The sequence below is a fragment of the Corella eumyota genome, chromosome 4 (genome assembly GCF_963082875.1).
Source record: "Corella eumyota chromosome 4, kaCorEumy4.1, whole genome shotgun sequence".
NCBI classification, from domain to species: Eukaryota; Metazoa; Chordata; class Ascidiacea; order Phlebobranchia; family Corellidae; genus Corella; species Corella eumyota.
In genome coordinates this window covers 12,041,635-12,061,450 of record NC_137493.1, presented here as the reverse complement: position 1 = coordinate 12,061,450, position 19,816 = coordinate 12,041,635, and the positions used below count along the sequence as shown (strand labels likewise).

Here is a 19,816-nt window from a genome sequence, read left to right as displayed (position 1 = left end):
ATTGAATCATCATTTTTGAATCATCAATTTACTTCAAAAAATGCAAACACGTAATAGATAGAAATTTATTTTCGTTGAGAAAAAATATTGCTTCAAGCTATTATCGTAAACAAGTCTTTAAATAATTACGCATCAGTTTACGCTAAATCTTAATTTATATATTGGTTGTGCTGCCACGAAGGTTGGTAACGTTTTATATTAACAAGCAGTGTGTCTTAAATATGAGGTGAGTTTGTTTGGTTTAGGTTGGTAATAAAAGTTTACAACTAAATCATGATTAAACCTGTTTACAATTAAGTATTATTAATTTAGATTTGTTCAAATTTGCTCGATTGTACTTGCTATCGTCTTGGAGTTTACCTCAGGTCAACTACCAATACCGCTGACTGGGAAATTTGGTTCTTTTAATAGTCCAGGTTATCCAAACGCTTATACACCAGGATCTATGGTTTGGTTTGCACAAGCAAAAAGAGGATATACATATAAAGTATATTTTACAACGTTTGACTTGTTTGAATCTCCGGACTGCCGCCTTGATTACGTTGAGGTTAGATTTAAATGCTTATAATACAAAACTTTTGTTGTGAGCTTCGTAGTAAACCTTTGATTAATTTTATAGCTAAAACAAACAATGTTAAAACTGATTTAAGAATAGATTTTTCTAAAAATTTAAAATAATTTAAAAACTTTAATTAAAATCTATATTTTAAATTATTTTGTTAGTATTATCCTAAGGCTAAAAACTTTATTAAGAACCACTATGACTCAAAAAATGTTTAATGAATGAATCAAAAGTTAATTTGTTTTTAAATATTGTTGTTTTTTAAAAACTAAAAATTGCATCTATTTTTTAATAACAGATTGCAAAAACCAATATTATCGACACAAGATCATTATATTACGTATCTATTTTAAGTATTAAGTATGTTACATATCTATTTAAGTAATTCCATGTTTTGTTTTTTTTCTTGGTAATACGTCAGTAAATTAGCCGCTCAAAGGCTAGTGAAATGCAATAAAACACCAGTACATCGCCTCAACCAATAAAAAAATACGTAATTTGCGCTTTATTCAAGGCGAAATTCTTTAACAAATCGGCGTGCGTTTATTTCAGTTGGATTGTTAAACAAATTAAGGCGCGCCATTACATTGGTTTTAGTCTACTTAAAAAAACGTTTCATGTGTTAATTAACAGATCGATAATGAACGTTTTTGTGGAAATTTGTCAACGGTTGAAAATGAACCAACTTGTCCTGGACAACCTAGGACCTACAAGAAATTTGAATCTGAAAATTTAGTAATTAGTTTTGTGGCAGGAAATCTTGAAAATCGAAACAATGTTGGATTCGAAGCAAATTATTCTGAAGAAGGTTAGTCTTTTGAATATGTTTATTAAAAAAAGGAAAATGTTAACATCTAAATGTTTGACCTATGGCACGAACACCATTTTTTACTAAAAAAAATTAGAATTCTAGAAAACATTTCATTTTTATATCTTGGTGGAATATGGCCATATTGTAGTTATTCAGCCATTATTTTTTAATAGGCACAAATTAAACTATATTTAAACATTTAGATATAAATGAATGTAAAGCAAGGCCAGAATCGAATTTGTTGACATGTAACCAAAGATGTCACAACACTCCAGGATCTTATTTTTGTTCTTGTGTTGAAGGATTTAGATTAAGGACGGATCAACATACTTGTGGTTTGTACAAAATTTTGTGTGCAAGTTTTGCTAATTGTTAAACGACTACATTGTGCTTTAACAGTAATATTTTTGGGAAGTATCATAACATCAAATATGTTTGTGTTTTTAATATGATTTATCTTATGTTTCTAGAACATAAAAATGGACAAGTTTTTATTGACCAATCGGGCGAATTTTCTCAATTAGTACCAATTAAAGGGGAGGAAATATGCGAAGAAGTTATAGTGGTTTGTATTTTAAAAATGATATCTCTCCAATTATATTTTATCATTTGTCATAAAAATGCTAACAAACATGTGAAAAATATTTATAAATTTTTATAGGTAAAATCTAAATACTTAATATATTAATGATTTTGGATGTGAAATATTTATATTTTGATTGGCCTGATTTTATATACACATTTGATAAACTGTTTAATACTTTTTTACTTTGTACTTTTTTAAATGTTTGTATTTTTAAATAATAATAACTAGTTTTTGTTGTTATATAAAGGTTCCCCCTGGACAAACAATTGAGTTCGAATTTTTAAGTGATTTTTTTGATGAAGAAGGATGCGAGTCAGAAGGAAATTACAACTGGCTAAAAGTAATTTATTATTTTTTTGTATAATATGAAAATTTTAAATTAATCAAAAACTAAAAAAGTATTTTTTTAGATTGAGGGAATTTTGGTAAATTCAAGCTACTCGTTTTGTTATACGGAAGGCCCACAAGCAAATTGTAGTAAAGAGAATGAAAGAAAACAAGTTGACTCAGACAAAGGTATTATTTAAAATAGATTAAGTTTTGGAAAAATAAAAGTAATGGTGTGAAAAAATGGTTGTGCATTTTCTTTAGGATGTCCTCCCCTTACTACATTGCTAGAAGAAAATTCAAATATTCAAAATCCGCGAGATCTGCCAACATCTGTTGGATCTGTTATAAGTTTTGAATGCAAACAATGGTAAGTTTTTTTTTTCAGCATGTAAATATTGGCAACTAATACAAAACGGTCAGTATGGCCTACCCTATACAGCAAAAATATATATAAATGTGCAATAAATATTTTTAGGCATAGAAGTGAATTCGGAACTTTTACGTGGGAATGTGCAGAAGATAAGACATGGATGCCTATTGGCTATGTATTTGGGCCGCCTCACTGTATACTTGGTATTGTGTTAGAATTGTTTAGTGTATATTCTAAACAGATTTTTGGTATTTTAACAATATCTTTTTTTAATATTACGAGTTACATAATTGTATAAATAGCAAAAAATACAACCCAGTAAAACTTGTTTCGTTAATCTTCATTGAGCAAAAAATACAACCCAGTAAAACTTGTTTCGTAAATCTTTCATTGAACATATAAAATGTTAACCTGCTTAAAAGTTGTTTACAAAATGTTTAAATTTTACTCGACACTTGCTTAATAGATTGCGGACAGAGAATTCGACATCATTCTGGACGAATTGTTGGCGGAGTAAATTCCGAACTTGGAGAGTGGCCATGGGCGGCCCTTATTGCTTACGGTTTTGTTTTATTTTTCTCTTTATAATACAAACAACGTTTAGTTTTAAAAAAAATGTTTATGTTTAATCAAAATAGACACAGCTGGCTTAAACACACATAATTTCTGCGGAGGATCTTTAATAAAAGAACAATATGTAGTATCTGCTGCTCATTGCCAAGATGGGTAAGCAAAAGTTATATGTGAACTATGAACAAATTTTTATATAAAAAAATGTATATATATGTTAAAAATTTCATGATTTGCGTTTAGAAGGGAAAGTTTTTTAAAAGAAATCGAAATATTTTTGGGTGTTGTACACAGAAGTGAAGAAAGAAATAGGAACAATCCTGATTTACAAGTAGCTGTTGTAGATGTTTTTTTATGGTGTTAATATAAGATTGTATTCACGTGAAATTTGATTATATTCAATTTGTGTAGAGATTTAGAGTGGAAAGTGCTACTTTACATCCAAATTACGATCAAGGTAGTCTATTTAACAACGACATAGTGATATACAAACTACGTACGAAAGTGAATATTGCAAGAAATGTAAGTAAATACAAGTTACCTAAAGCAATAGAGAAGTATTTATTTAACAATTTGATTCTTAGGTGAGACCCATATGTCTTCCAACAACTCCGGAAGAACAAAAACTTCCTCTTCAAGGAACAATGGGTTATGAACGATTTGGTAAAAGGCAAGATGGTGTTGTGATAGGATGGGGGAGAACATGTAAGTTTTGTTTTACAAACAATAAATTTGGAACAATATTTGTTTGTAAATTTTATTGAAAATAAACTAATTGGTGTAATATCTTTGTTGTTAAATATATTTTTCCATCAATATGGTAAATACTAATTTATATTAATCTAAATATTATCCAACTGATTATAAAGCTGATGTGTCTAATTCAATCAGTGACACTTTAAACATGGTCAGTTTACCTCTTATTGGAAGAAATCGGTGCATTAGAGTATTACAAAGACAAAATCCTAATTTTCCCAACCTTCGCATCACGGAAAATATGTTTTGTGCAGGATTTTTGTAAGTAAAAATTTGCATTTAAATTTAATTAAGTTAAAAAAAAAATTGTGCAATATGTTTTAAAATACAAATTTTTATGTTTTTTGTATAATTTGTCTTGCCGTCTAGAAATTTAACCAGAGATTCTTGCAACGGAGATTCCGGAGGACCTTTAATGTGGGAAGACGACACAAATAGATCTTTTCTTAACGGAATTGTGTCTTTTGGATCTCAAGGAAGAATATGCACTAACGTTGATGGATTTGGAGTATACACAAACGTTTCCAATTACATTGATTTTATTAAATCTGTAACAGATTGTAAGTATAACTACAGAGATATTTTAGTAAATAAATTGTTTATTAAATCACTTTTGATGCATAACTATATTTCGGTTATATATGACAACGTAATATTTTAAAAAGTAATAAGTTTTCTATGTGATAATTTACACGCAATAAAAATCAAGCAATTTAAAAGTTTAAAGTGAATTTAATAATGCTTGTTTTTAATTTTAAGCTAATCAAGGCTGCCCGAATCCACGCCAATTACTGAGCGTACCAAATAGTAAAACTAAGGTCGATGGTTTTAGTATAGGCTCAACTATTCGTATCACCTGTCCTGAACCGTAAGTATCTTAAGTGCGACATGATAAATTGGTAATACAATGTTATTTGTAAAACATACATAGTTGTAACATGTGCTAGGTGACGAGTGCTTTTATTTGCCTTATCTTTAATTGAATATGTTTAAACTTAACATCTAAAATATACAAAAAATATCTGAAATCTAAATATTAATTGTTTTAACAATAAGTATATTATTGTATAATCTTAGAAAAGGTAATTATATTGTGTTTCAAGTCTAAAAAACAGATTTAAATTTAATTATGTCGTTAGTAAACAAATTAATGTATTTTTTAAATCATAACAAAAATAAATCATAGCAAGTTTTTCATCGACATGTTTTGAAAGGGCGATTTTTTTAATAAAGTTTGCAATAACTTTATGAAATCGTAAACAATATATTTTTAAATTATAAAATGACAAAAACTTTTTATATTAGTTTAAATTCCTCTTTATAACATTTGAAAAATAAAGTGATCAAAAATTTATTAAGTAAATTAATTTTTATTAGAATTGTAAATGCAAGTCAAATAGCTTTTAATTAAATATTATTAAAAAGATATATGGAAGACGAGAAAAAGTTTTACGAGTGGGTTTGTGGTGAAGATAGAATATGGAGAGCAAGTATTAATCGCGAAGCAAGAATATCCAATCGCGAAGACTTACCTACATGTACACTACGTAAGCAGTTGCATGTATTTATTAAAAGCCCATATAAGCATTAAATTAATATTTTTTATTAAGTACTATGATAAGGTTAGCACACTACTTACTTTTGATTTACTAGTAAACCGATCATAAGGGATTTTAATGAATGCTAGATTTTGTAAATTATTCCCAACTTTCAATATTATCATGTGTACATTTTTGCGATTCTCTAAAATTCTAATTTTTTTAAATTGCCAATGTTAAAAACTTATTAAATAACAAAAGTTTATTTTAAATTTATTACTTTCTGAAAATTAAATTAAAGTATTTGTTTAAAAACTTTTGCTACTTGGTAGAATGTGGTATGAGAATTACAAATAACCCTGGTCGAATTGTTGGCGGAAGGAATTCTGAACTTGGAGAGTGGCCATGGGCTGCACTTATTGCATATGGTAATTACATTAAATGGAAGTTTTGTCATTACATTTTTGAAATTTTATTTTGTTCTAAATTGTTTTTTTTGTTTTAGGCCTAGTTTAAGAAATTTTGTTTAACGTAATAAAAAAAATTTTGTGCATCAGTGCATCTATAAGAAGGAAGAGCTACGTAATAAAAAAAAATTGAAAAGAACCTATTATTTAAATATATATATTAAATACAGATTCGCTTGGCTTAAATACACAGTTTTTTTGCGGCGGATCTCTAATCAAAGAACAATATGTTGTATCTGCTGCACACTGTCAGTTTGGGTAAACAAAAAAAAATTATGTAAACTTCTAACTTCGTAAAACAACTTTGCAAAAAAAATCTGTTATAAATATTTATGTTGCTTTGAACAGTTTATTATTTGTGTTTAGAATTAATATTTCAAAAATTGAAATATTTTTGGGAGTTATTCATAGAAGCAAAGAAAGAAATGAAAACAACCCTAATTTACAAGTAAATGCCTTTTTGTTTTAATATTTAGTTTTTTTTATTTAACTATGCTATGATACTTTTAATTGATTATTTTTTTATTAAAATAAAGTAAAAATTAATATTTAAACGATTTACTTTGTTATAATTAACTTATAATTGTTGTGTAGAATTTTACTGTAATAAGTGCTACCATACATCCTCATTATAACAAAGATCTTCAATTTAACAACGACATAGTAATATACAAGTTAAATACAAAAGTGAATATTGGAAGAAACGTAAGTAAATGCAGTAACCCAAAGCCACAGCACAAATTAAACTTTTAAATTGTTTAGGTGAGACCCATATGTCTTCCAATAACTCCAGAGGAACAAAAACTTCCGCTCCAAGGAACAAGAGGTTATGAAAGATCTGGTCCAAGTCAAGATGGTGTTGTTATAGGATGGGGAAAAACATGTAAATTGTGTTTTATTTAGCAAATTATGCACAAACTTATATTTGTTCACAAGACACATTAATAAATTTTGGCATAGAAATAAAAATACAAGGGTACTGGTGCAAAAATGCCTTTGGTATTTATAGCTAACTTTTGTTGATGTATTATGTATATTTAGCTGATGAGATTAATTCATTCAGCGACACTTTAAACATGGTCAGTTTACCCCTAATTGAGAGAAATCAATGCATTGCAGAATTAAAAAGAAAAAATTCTGATCCCAGCTTCAGCATCACAAAAAATATGTTTTGTGCAGGATTTCTGTAAGTAAAACTGAATTCATGCAAGTTAAATAAATTTGCAGTCAACTTAACATGTGTAATAGATTCGTAATTAGTTATGACTAGTACTTATCTTAAAGCTCTAAATAAATTAAACTTCTAATGTTCTAATTACTAGCTAAACTGACCTAAAATGTAGTGATAGTTGTTTTAATTTGGCTGAATAATTTTAAATGTTTTTTTTAACAATCTAATACTCGTTTAAGTGTTCTGTAGTTTAAGTTATAGGACAACTGCATATGTAAAAAATGAATTAATTAATAAAATGTGTTTAAGCAAATTAATCAGGGATTCTTGCAACGGAGATTCCGGAGGACCTCTGATGTGGGAAGACGACACAAAAAGATCTTTTCTAAACGGAATTGTGTCTTTTGGATCTCAAGGAAGTTTTTGCACTAATGTTGATGGATTTGGAGTATACACAAATGTTTCCAACTACATTGATTTTATCAACTCTGTGACAGACTGTAAGTATACTTAAAATTATTGAGTGTATTGTGCTTAAAATTATTATTGTTATGCGTAACATGTTTTGATTATATACTAAGAACTAACAAACTATGTATTATAAAAGTTACTTTAATATTATTTGAAAATGGAAATTCAATAACAATTTATCAATGTTTGTTTTTAAATTTAGCAATTCTCACCTGCCCTTATCCACATCAGTTATTTAGTGTCCCAAACAGTGAAGCCGAAATTGGTGGTTTTAGTATAGGCTCAACTATTACAATAACGTGTTCTGAATTGTAAGTATGCGTAATATAACTATGTAGTAATAATAATATAATTATTTTGTTGTTATGCTAATTATCTGATTAGCAATACAATCATTATCGTTTTTTTTAAGTTCTGTCATTTGTATTAGCGTATTTGTAAAGCTTTTTTTTGTATTGTGTATAGACTGAGATTTATTTAAATATGTATTTTATTTTAAAAGGTATATGGAAGATGAAAATAAATTTTATGAGTGGATTTGTGGTGAAAATAGAATATGGAGAGCTAGCGTTAATAGCGATGCAAGAATAACCAATCCCGAAGTCTTACCTACATGTACACTACGTAAGTAATGTTTGAATTAATGAAAAATAAACAAAGTAGCTCGATAAGATATTTAACTGATTAAAATTATTTTTTTAGAATGTGGTCAAAAAAATTCAAGAGTTGGAAAACGAGCTGTTGGGGGAAGAGATTCGTTTGCTAATGAATGGCCTTGGATGGCTTTTATTGATACAAGTAAGTATAGTTATGTACAAGAGGTTTGATGTTAGTTTCATTCTTTTAAATTGGTGTTTTTGTGTTAAGGTGGAAGTGGTTTCGGTTTAAGGTCTTCTTCTTTTTGTGGAGGTTCACTAATTCACCCCCAGTACGTCGTTTCTTCAGCAAGATGTACATCTCTTGCAATCACCGGGTTTGATCTAAAATTTAAAAATGTTTACCTGGAGTAATTACCTAATATGTTTTGTTTAATCTAATTTTGTAGAGTTTTGTATACCCGATATACAGTTTTTTTGGGAGTAATTGACAGAGGGGAGGAAGATTATCAGGTAAACTTATTCTGCAATTTAAATTCGATCAAATAATTAATGAACTTGTTGTAGGCTACCTAATATTTTTTTTAATTTTCAAAGGATTTTGATATCATCAAGCGATTGGTTCCTTCTGGATATAATGCTAGTGAAGATGAATATGACAACGACATTGCTGTACTAAAACTAGATCATTCCGCAACATTAGGAGTCATGGTTTTTATAATTTTTTTAAGCCCTAAATTATTAAGTATACATGGTAATATTAACTACTTCTTTTCTAATAACTCTAAACTGATAAAGTTACTCTAAATTCTTGATAATATTTTTGTTAAGCATTTGACTTTTGTTATTGTATTTTTATCACCTCTGTTGTTTTAGGTACGGCCAATTTGTTTGCCCTTAACCCGGGAAGAAAAAATGCTTCCTTCTACATCAAGCGTTTATGGCGCTGGTATTGGTTGGGGAAGAACGGGTAAATTCTAATATAACATAAAAGATTATTATGAGAACGTAGAATTCGTTTGTTGTTTTCTCTTTTATTTTTTTGCATTTAAATTAAAACTTCTATCTATTTTATAGTAAACTTTTTTAATTATAACTTTTTTTCGTGTGTGTAGTGTCTTAAACAGTACGTTTTGTTTTATTTTATATTTGCTTTAGTGTGTTATTTTCTTTTTAATTAATTGTATTTTATAGAAACGAATAACGAGGCTTCAGTATTACAATTATATCGTGTTCCTAAAATACCTAACTGCCGAAATCGTCTTAACTCTCGATCGCTATCTCAAAGAAATATTAAGTTTACTTCTAATATGTTTTGTGCTGGGCTAACAAGGTATAACGTTAAAAACAAATCGGTTATTTAATTATGGAAATTAATTATTTGTTAGCTGCAAACTTAAAGTTTAAGGTATACCTATTTAAAATTAACTTTTTTTTTCTGTTGTTTCTAGCTCATTTAGAAATTTCTGTACAATGGACGAGGGTGGTCCTCTCATGTTTAGAGATCCTTCACGACTGTGGTATCTTAATGGAATTGCTTCATTTACTTCGTTGCCAGATTGTCACAACAGATTAACATTTGGTATTTACACAGATGTATCTCGATACGTTGATTTCATAACTAATACCATCAACCAAAATTAAATTTCTTCTTAGTTGTTCATATCTGAGTAATGTTTCAAGTTAACATTTAAAATTTTTTTATTTATAATGATAAGAAATATGTTGAAGTATTTTTAAAGTTGAAATTTCATGTTGAAACATACTTAAAATTGAATACATTTTCTCTCAAATTCAATTACCTTAGAAAGGCTTGAATAAAACAAACGCTTTAAAACAGTATTCTTAATTCATTAAATCAGCTAAAAAAATGCAAGTACCTAACAAACGTTGGTTTAAATGAATGCTTTTCTTGAAAAAAAAACATTGCTCCAAGCTATTATCGATAGCAAGTATTTTAGTTAAAGCGCCATCAGTTTAAGCGTAGCCTTATTTTTATATATTGGTTGTGTTACTAAGAAAGTTCGTAGTGGCGTTTGTGTATGATTAACAACTGCTATAGCTTTAAAAATGAGGTAAGTTTAATAGTGTTAATGTTAATTAACAATGTTATATAACATGCCAACAATAAAGCTTTAAATTTATACAGATTAGTTCAAGTCTGCTTGATTGTACTGGCGTCCTGCTTTAAGTTTACAATAGGCCAGTCACCAGTAGCGCTAACTGGAAAATTTGGTTCTTTTAATAGTCCAGGTTATCCAAACCCTTATATACCAGGATCTATGGTTTGGTTTGCACATGCAAGGGAAGGATATGCATATAAAGTATATTTTACGTCGTTTGACTTGTTCGAGTCACCGGGCTGCCGATCCGATTTCGTTCTGGTAAGCTCTGCATATTAACATTATATGCCTTGTGAACGCAGGTTAAAGGGAAACTCAACAGAAAAATAAGGCGAGCTAATATGTTTTTTAAACTGTACTGAGTTTAAAACTCTAATCAAAAATATTTCTCTGTCTGCAATAAGCCTAATTCGATGTTTTGAACTTCGACGGCAAACCTTTTATGACGTCACCGAGTTGTACGCGAATTTGTTAGCTATACGCTGTGATGCGGTCATATGCTGTTTTATAGTCGTACGAGTTTTCTTAAAAAGTTAAACTATTATAAAAACGTTTATAAGCTTCCTAAAGGATAGTTCTACATTGCACTAGTGTTTTTATTCGCTTAGATGCAGCAAAAAAGTTTTTATGCCAATTACAAACTTGTTCTATTGCCAGACTGCTGAACGCAGACTGTGTGAGATCTGCGTTTAGCTGTTAAAGGAATTAGTATATGCCAATGTGTGTTTGTATGTGTGAACTATGATGAAACATGTTTAAAACTTAAAATTTCGTTGCAACTTAAACTCTTTTTTTCAGTTGTCAGAGTGTTTTTAAATTTTACACGAACAGATGCTCAGTTTCTTGTAAAACAACACTACTTCCATCACTGTTATAAGTAAGTTCAGCCTCATAAACCGGTTTAAATGCAAAGGATTGTAATTGTGCATCAGGAGCAATTTAAGTCTTTAACATTATTTTGGTTTTCAGTTATGGGCATATTTATGGTTTACAGAATATATTAAAAATCTTATAACAATTATTCTAAAGGTTTAAATTTTTAATAAAAGGCATTTGCATTCTTGCGACTTCATTTTTTTGCCTTTTAAACAATAATACCAATTTTTTAGCGTTTAGTTACAGAATGGAAATTACCACATATTATAGCGTTGTTTTACTAACATAATTTTTTTAATGCTACATGATAAGTTGTGTTAGTTTGGCATGGCGATAAGTCTATTTTTTTAATCTAAAACAGTTAAATGTTAACTCTTGCAACATACGTAAAAACTTTATTTTTGCTTAAAAAACACTTGTGCAATCTAAAAACACTTGTGCAATCTAAAAACACTAGTGCAATGTATAACTATTCTTGGGGGAGCTTATAAACGTTTTTTATAATAGTTTTACTTTTATATTAAACTTGTACGACTTTGAAACAGCTTATGCATCATAACGTATAGCTATAAATTCGCGTACAACTCGGTGACGTCATAAAGGGTTTGTCGACGAAGTTTAAAACATCGAATCAGGCTTATTATAAACCCGAAAATATTTTTAATAAAAGTTTTAAACTCAGTACAGTTTAAAAAAACATATCAGCTGGCCTTATTTTTCTGTTAAGTTCCCCTTTAAGTATACCCATATTGTAAAGCATGAATATTAATGCAATTTAAATATTACCTTAGGCTATATGCTTTTTAAATCAAATGTTTTTCTAAAAACGCATTCAAACAAATAATGATTAGGCCTACAAATTTTATAGTAAATGATTCAACGAAATTTTTATATTGTTTAACATGCATGTTAAGTTATTTAATGTATTTCTAAATAGTATTTAAAAAAACAACTAATTTTTAAACATATGTAACTACCCTTAGGCTAAAAATTTTTAACACAGGCTTTAATAAGTCAAAAGTCTAGAATTTATTAATAAATATTCAAAACGAAGTTGCAATGCTTCGGGCATAAAACAAGATTTATTTTTTGATTTAAAAAATGTTCAAGGTAATTACATAATAAAAATTAGAAGTTTTATGTTATAAAACTACAAATTTAACAAAAGTTTTAATTAAAAAAAAAACTTATGTTTGTATATATATAAATTTCTTTTTAAATATTGAAATCAATAGTTTTGAACAACTTTCAAACAAAAATCCATAATTCTGATATTTAAATTTTATATTTTGTATTTACGAACAGATCGATAACGAACCTTTGTGTGGAAATTTGTCAACGCTCGAAAAGGAACCAACTTGTCCAGGACAACCCAAGACTAACAAAGAATTCGAGTCTGGGTTTTTATTTATTCGTTTCGTAGCAGGAAATGTGGATAACCGAAACAATATCGGATTTGAAGCGCATTATTCTGAAGAAGGTTATTCATTTTTATGCTTTTATAAAAAACAACTTAACGTGATAACTTTAGTTATTTTTGTTTATTTAATCTAAGGAACTAATAAATTTGTCTTTTAATGATTTTTTGCTAACTAGATTATAATCGTAATCAACAAAATCTTAACCAATCAAAGCTACATTGATAGTTTTGTTATAAGTTTAATTTAAATGCTTTTTTACCAAAAATGTAGTAATCTAACACACATATAAAACTAGCAAACAATCTAACCTTATTTTTAAGCAATAATTTTAGTATAGGTCTAGTTATAAATGTCTATGGTGTAATTATTTTAATCATGCTAGTATTATATTTAATTTTTAATATAATTAACATTTACAATTTTAAGATGTCAATGAATGTAAAACAATGGCGACATCAGGTGGTTTAATATGTAACCAGTATTGTCACAACACTCCGGGATCTTATTATTGTTCTTGTCTAGAAGGATTCAGATTAACAGCAGACAAACATACTTGTGGTTTGTATATCACATTCTTTACACATTTATTTCCTTATTCGGTCATTAAACTTGTTAAGTACACAATTTTGTTTTATTCTTTCCAGTTAGTTTGCAATACGATAGACCAGCTAACATTTATTCTGTTAGATTTAGGCCACTATATGCCTACTAGCTTAGATGATACATTTTTTAATTTATGCAACTTTTAAAATTTTTAAAATAAACTTTCCTAATTTCTAGAGCATGAAGATGGGAGAACTTTTAGTGACGAAACTGGGGAATTTCCTCAATCACTGCCAGTTAAAATGGACGAAATATGCGAAGAAACTATAGTGGTTGGTAGCATTTTAAAACATGCCTACATTAGCCTAACATTGTTTGAACTATAAAAATAAATATAATTACCTTAAGAATAAATTATACCAAAATTTTAATATTTTTTACTGTTTTATGATGTACAATTGTTGTTAGTTATAGTAGGGATCAAACAGTAATTTATTTTTTATTTTTATGAAGGTGAAACCTGGCCAAACAATTGAGTTTGAATTTGAAAGTGATTTCTCAATAGAAGAAGGATGCGAGTCAAACGAAGAGTACGGCTGGCTAACAGTAATTTATGTTAAATTATATTTAAGATAAACGTTACATTATATTGCTTGTATCAGTTGATGAAATGCTTTTAATTCTATAAGCAAATATGTCAAATTAAAGATGATTTGTGAAACGTTTCATTCAAAGTTGTCAAATCATGACAATAATTAAATTAAGTTCTTCTGTTTGATCTAGTGTCTTAATCTTTGTGGCGATTAATATTAAGCACAAACAGTAAATATTACTAGTAAATATGCAATTATAATTATTTTAAAACACAAATATATATGTTTAATTATTTCTTTAGCTGGAGGGAAATTTAGTCAATTCAAGCTACACACTTTGTTATAACGAAGGCCCACAAGCAAATTGTAGTGAAGATATTGATAGAGAGGGACTCGTTCTTCCAGAAAAAGGTACCAATAATAAAAATTTGATTTTAAAACAATGTTGTGACATAGGCTACTAGTCAATAAAATTAAGGTAAAAAATGATTTTTAAAAAAACCTAATTTTTAGTATGTCCACCGCTTACCACGTTGATAACAGATGATTCAAACATTCAAGATTCAAGTAATTTGCTAACATCTGTTGGATCTATTATCACCTTTGAATGCAAACAATGGTAACGTTTTTTTAGTAATCTCATTCTTTTTGTGTGTAGTTTACAAGACTTTAGCTCAAATGTCTATCACTATAATAAGCAAACTGTAAAATAACTCTTGCATCTTATCAGAAGCAAATTATTCCATCGAAATCAAATTAACTATCTTTTTAACAGAACATTACTGTAATATTCTTCATGTATTTAAATAAGCTTCGACTTTTAAATTATAATTATATTTAGGTTTACTAAAGATTCTGGAAGTTTCACGTGGGAATGTACAAAAGATCAGACATGGGTGCCTGTTGGATCAAAATCTACCCCACCTCACTGTGTATTAGGTATCACAATGATATCGCTTACTAAATCGATTTAAAAAAAAAACAAAATTTAGCTAGAAGTATATTGTTAGTGATTTACTGTTTTTGTACGTTTTATCTTAAAATTTAATCCTCTTAAAAAACAATAACTATTTGTAAAATTAAACTCATAATACTTAGATTGCGGAAAGAGAATTCCGAACAATCCTGGTCGAATTGTTGGCGGAAGGAGTTCTGAACTCGGAGAATGGCCATGGGCAGCCCTTATTGCCTATGGGAATACAAGTAAGATTATTAATCTATCTCTGTTTAGCAGGAATATATTATACTGTTAAATAAAGTTGTCATTAAGACTATACGATACTATATGTGAAAATCAAACTTATACATGCTTGATTTTTTTTTAGTACTACTCGTTTATTGAAATAAGGTAATTAGAATTATAATATATAGTGCCGCGTGGCTTGGAATCATCGATCGTATGTGGTGGATCTTTAATAAAAGAACAATATGTAGCATCTGCTGCGCATTGTCATATTGGGTAAAGAAAACTTTTTTCTTAAATTTTAAAATCTCATTACCAATAAACAAATTTAATTTTGTTAAATTTATCGTGTCATGTTATGAATTGTGTGCAGAAATGGAGCTCCTTTGGAAGAAATCGAAATATTTTTGGGAGTTATTCATAGAAGCGAAGAAAGAAATAGAAACAACCCTAATTTACAAGTAACAATTTAATTTTGTTTTATATTTCTTCTTATGTAGCTTTGGCTTATTAGTTTTTTTGTAAAAAGCACATTTAATTACAAAACTAATACAATTTAATTTTATAACATATAGCGTAAATATCACAGTTAGCTTTAAATATTATGCACCAAATGCATTGCCTTATTTAAATTATTATCTATCTTGACATATACTGATAAGGCTTGTTAATGTTTTTGGATTAAATTAACTGATTTGAATGTTGTGTTACTTTTTTGAGTTGCGTTCTATGCAACCTCTAAACGGTTGAGTTAGGTTTTTGTGTTGTATGACAATTGCCTTGTAACTAAATCTGTTGTATGCCAAACCCTGTGCTTGTTAATCAGTCTAAGATTAGGAAATGGCAAAAAGGAAGCAAACATAGAAAACGTTACAATTTGTTTTAAGTTTAATTTATAATTGTTTTGTAGAGATTTACAGTGATTAATGCTATTATTCATCCAAATTTTCAACAAGATCTTAAATTTAACCACGACATTGTTATATACAAACTACATAAAAAAGTGAATATTGCAAGAAACGTAAGTAAATACAAGTAGCGTAAAACTGCAATAACGAAAAGTTAGAAAAATTGAATTTTTGTCATCGTTTTTTTTATGTAAAATTTTAATTATTTTAAATAATTTTAGACGTTTGTTAAATACCAGAAATAAGAGAACATTAACAAAATTTCGAGAAATGTCTTTTAAGGTAAGACCAATATGTCTCCCAATTACTCCGGATGAAAAAAAACTTCCTCTTCAAGGAACAAAGGGCTATGAAAGATCTGGTCCAAGATATAATGGTGTCGTAATAGGATGGGGGAGGACAAGTAGGTTTTGTATAACTACAGCTGTATAATATATAAATTAGTTTTTGGTCGTTGTGTTCGCTCTCATAAATTTAAAAAAATATTTTTAAATAAATGCTAAGTTTATTTTTGTTATTAACCAAAATCTTGCAAATTTACAATTTTTATCTTCAGCTGACAGTAATGATTTGCTGCTTAGTGATGTTTTAAAAATGGTCAGTTTACCTTTAATTGAAAGGAATAAATGCGTTAAGGAATTCCGAAAACAAAATCCTGATTCCCCTGAACTTGGCGTCTCGAAAAATATGTTTTGTGCGGGATATTTGTAAGTAAACAAATATGTTTAAAAAGTTTTTTTTTTCTAAATCCACTTTAATTGAAATGTTATTACTAATATTTGAAAAAAAATACTTTTAAAACGTATTGTATTCTAGAAATTTAACAAAGGATTCATGCAACGGGGATTCTGGAGGACCTTTAATGTGGGAAGACGACACAAATAGATCTTTTCTTAACGGGATTGTCTCTTTTGGTTCTCAAGGAACAACGTGCACTAATGTTGATGGATTTGGAGTTTACACAAATGTTTCCAATTACATTGATTTTATTAACGCTGCGACAGACTGTAAGTATATTAATTGTATCAGACTTACTTGGTTAGTTAATTAATGCTTGTTGTTTTTTAGCAATTCTTACCTGCTCCTACCCACATCAATTGCTAAATGTTTCAAACAGTATAGCTAAAATTAGTGGTTTTAGTATGGGCTCAACTATCACAATAACCTGTCCAGAACCGTAAGTGCATGTACTAATTCTGATATGTGCAAAAATATTAGTAAACAATTAAGTTTATTATATCAAAAAAATAAAGATTTGATAATTTTTGTGAAGTACATATGTTGGTAGACATTATCATCACTAACTTTTTTTTCAATACATATTTGTTCTTTCTATAGGTTTGAACTTAATGAAAACAAATTTTACGAGTGGGTTTGTGGTGAAGATAGAACATGGAGAGCTAATATTAATCGCGATGCAAGAATAACCAATTCCGAAGACTTGCCTTCATGTACATTATGTAAGTATCATGTATATGTGTCAAATGTAAAATATTTTATTTACTTGTTTATTATATGGTTAACTAGGGTTTAGCGTTTTTTTTTCTGTTTGCAATTTTGTATTATTGGTTAATCTAGTATTTATTAGCGAGTTATATAAGAATAACTTGAAACACATTTTTTAGCATGTGGTCAAAAAAATTCAAGAGTTGGAAAACGAGCTGTTGGAGCAAGAGATTCGTTTGCTAATGAATGGCCTTGGATGGCTTTTATTGATACAGGTAAATATTGTAATGTAGGCCTACTGTTACCTTGATGTAAAATTTTTTATATTGATGTTTTTGTGCCAAGGTGGAAATGGCCTTCGTTTAAGGTCCCCTTCTTTTTGCGGAGGTTCACTAATTCACCCTCAATACGTCGTTTCTTCAGCAAGATGTACATCTCTTGCAAACACCAGGTTTTAATATTTAAATATTAAGAAGGGTTTAACTGTAAAATTTTAGTATTTAGTAATATGCTTATTTATTAATCCGTGCTTGCAGGGTTCTATTTAATCGATACATAGTCTTTTTGGGGGTAATTGACAGATCAGAAAGAAATTCTCAGGTAAACTTTTTTTTATTTTTTTTTAAAACACTAAATGACTATTTGTATTTTGTACAAATTTATATTTTAATATTTAAAAGGAATTTGACGTTATTAAACTGGTAGTTCCTTCTGAATACAACGAAAATGAGTATGACAACGACATTGCTGTACTAAAGTTAGACCGTTCCGCATCATTGGGAGACATGGTTTTTTTAATTATTTTTTAAGCACTAATCAAAATTATAAATTTTTACTGCAAAATTAATGTTTTTTTTTCTGATAACATGTCACTCCAAAATCTTATTAATTTATTTTTTGCGCTGGACATTCTATTTATATAATAATAATTTTTTTATCACTATTGTTGTTTTTAGGTACGGCCAGTGTGTCTGCCTCTAACTGAGGAACAAAAAATTCTTCCCTCCACATCAGAATTTCATGGTGCTGGTATTGGCTGGGGAAGAACTGGTAAATTATAATATAAAATCAAAGATAATTACAATAACGTATAAATAGTTTGTCGGTTTTTTAATTTTTTTTTGTCGTTTTTTTTTTTTTTAATTTTTAAATTTGAAAAATTGTAATCTTTTGTAGTAAACCTTTTTAATATAAGCAGATTTTTTTTATATGTAAAGTGTAATTTAAACTACCTCTTTATGTTATCTAATACTTTGCTTACAACTTAATTATAAATATCCATTAGTGTGTTTTTTAAATTTCACTTACTTACTTTATAGCATCAGAAAAAGAGACTTCTGTATTACAATTATATCGTGTTCCCAAGATACCTAACTGCCAAAATCATCTTAACACTCAATCATTATCTCAAAGAAATATAACGTTTACTTCTAATATGTTTTGTGCTGGGTTTACAAAGTAACGTTTTAAAATAAATATTAAAAATATATTTATATAATATATAAAATAAATATTAAAACGTATTGTGCATGTTAATTTTATAGATTTAAAATAAATGTTCTAAGGTATTTAAAATTCACTTGATTTACTTCTGTGCAACATTTTCTAGCGTATTCAGAAATTTCTGTACAATGGACGAGGGTGGACCTCTTATGTTTAGAGATTCTTCACGCTTGTGGTATCTTAATGGAATTGCTTCATTTACTTCGTTGCCAGATTGTCACAACAGAGATACATTTGGTATTTACACAGATGTATCTCGCTACGTTGATTTCATTACTAATACCATCAACCAAAACTAAATTTCTATTTGATATTTATTTGTATAGGATTTAAGTGAAAAATTAAATTACAATGTTAACTTTAAAAGATTAAATTTGAAGTAGTAAAAAGTCATTTAAAATTTTTTCTTTGGTGCATCTCCATTTGGCACTTAGTTTATATGTGTTTGCTCCTTTGCTTAATAATAAATACTTCGCCGCTAAGCACCAAGTTAGTGTAAATAATTTTTTTTTGCAAAATTTGCTTTTTCGAAATTTGTGCGCTGTATAAATAAATGCAAATTGCTAAGAACTTTTTAAAATTTTTAAATAATATTTTTTATCAAACCGTTAAAAGCTATGCTGAAAATGCTGTCAGTTCAAAAACTGCATACATAGATTTCATTTCTTTGTGATTTGATCGACAGTGAACTTAAACTAGAGGTAGAGTGTTGTTATTAGCATCTTTAAATGGCAACTTTTTTTAGATCGAAAAAACAATATACATTCATTTTTCGACTTTACTTTATCTTGGTTTTTAACTGCTCAAAATATTTTAGAAGGGTGCAGTTTAACAATACCAGAGGAAATATATGTGTCCACTTGATAATTGTTATTGTTAAAAAAATTGTTTTAACTAAAAATGTTTTATCTGAAATAATTTAAAAATATTTAGTGGTATGGCCAACGATCATGGTTATTGCGAATAAAAAAATATTAAAATATATGATGTCT

At 28.3% G+C, this 19,816-nt stretch overlaps 2 protein-coding genes across 2 annotated transcripts; both read left to right on the top strand.

The window, feature by feature from the left end:
• The first annotated feature begins 131 nt into the window (after window positions 1–131).
• Window positions 132–19,383, top strand: LOC145751591 (transmembrane protease serine 9-like). Its single transcript, XM_082567774.1, has 43 exons — window positions 132–226; window positions 313–547; window positions 1,196–1,370; window positions 1,577–1,708; window positions 1,844–1,938; window positions 2,207–2,299; window positions 2,370–2,475; window positions 2,551–2,656; window positions 2,765–2,862; window positions 3,126–3,221; window positions 3,298–3,385; window positions 3,473–3,560; window positions 3,641–3,751; window positions 3,814–3,934; window positions 4,099–4,246; window positions 4,355–4,545; window positions 4,745–4,853; window positions 5,411–5,532; window positions 5,856–5,951; window positions 6,161–6,248; window positions 6,357–6,438; window positions 6,585–6,695; window positions 6,753–6,873; window positions 7,032–7,176; window positions 7,471–7,661; window positions 7,835–7,943; window positions 8,135–8,256; window positions 8,335–8,430; window positions 8,500–8,605; window positions 8,678–8,741; window positions 8,826–8,939; window positions 16,158–16,278; window positions 16,432–16,582; window positions 16,692–16,882; window positions 16,944–17,052; window positions 17,214–17,335; window positions 17,501–17,596; window positions 17,667–17,772; window positions 17,858–17,921; window positions 18,002–18,109; window positions 18,278–18,371; window positions 18,641–18,779; window positions 18,931–19,383. The coding sequence occupies exons 1-43, from the start codon at window positions 222–224 to the stop codon at window positions 19,121–19,123; spliced, it is 5,058 nt and encodes a 1,685-aa protein (XP_082423900.1). The 5' UTR covers window positions 132–221; the 3' UTR covers window positions 19,124–19,383.
• On the top strand, window positions 10,166–15,225 carry LOC145751593 (mannan-binding lectin serine protease 1-like). The gene is made up of 11 exons (XM_082567776.1): window positions 10,166–10,303; window positions 10,378–10,612; window positions 12,533–12,707; window positions 13,075–13,206; window positions 13,429–13,523; window positions 13,705–13,797; window positions 14,087–14,195; window positions 14,298–14,403; window positions 14,626–14,723; window positions 14,883–14,987; window positions 15,110–15,225. Exons 1-11 carry the CDS (start codon window positions 10,299–10,301, stop codon window positions 15,124–15,126), a joined length of 1,170 nt encoding a protein of 389 aa, XP_082423902.1. The 5' UTR covers window positions 10,166–10,298; the 3' UTR covers window positions 15,127–15,225.
• Window positions 19,384–19,816: the final 433 nt, after the last annotated feature.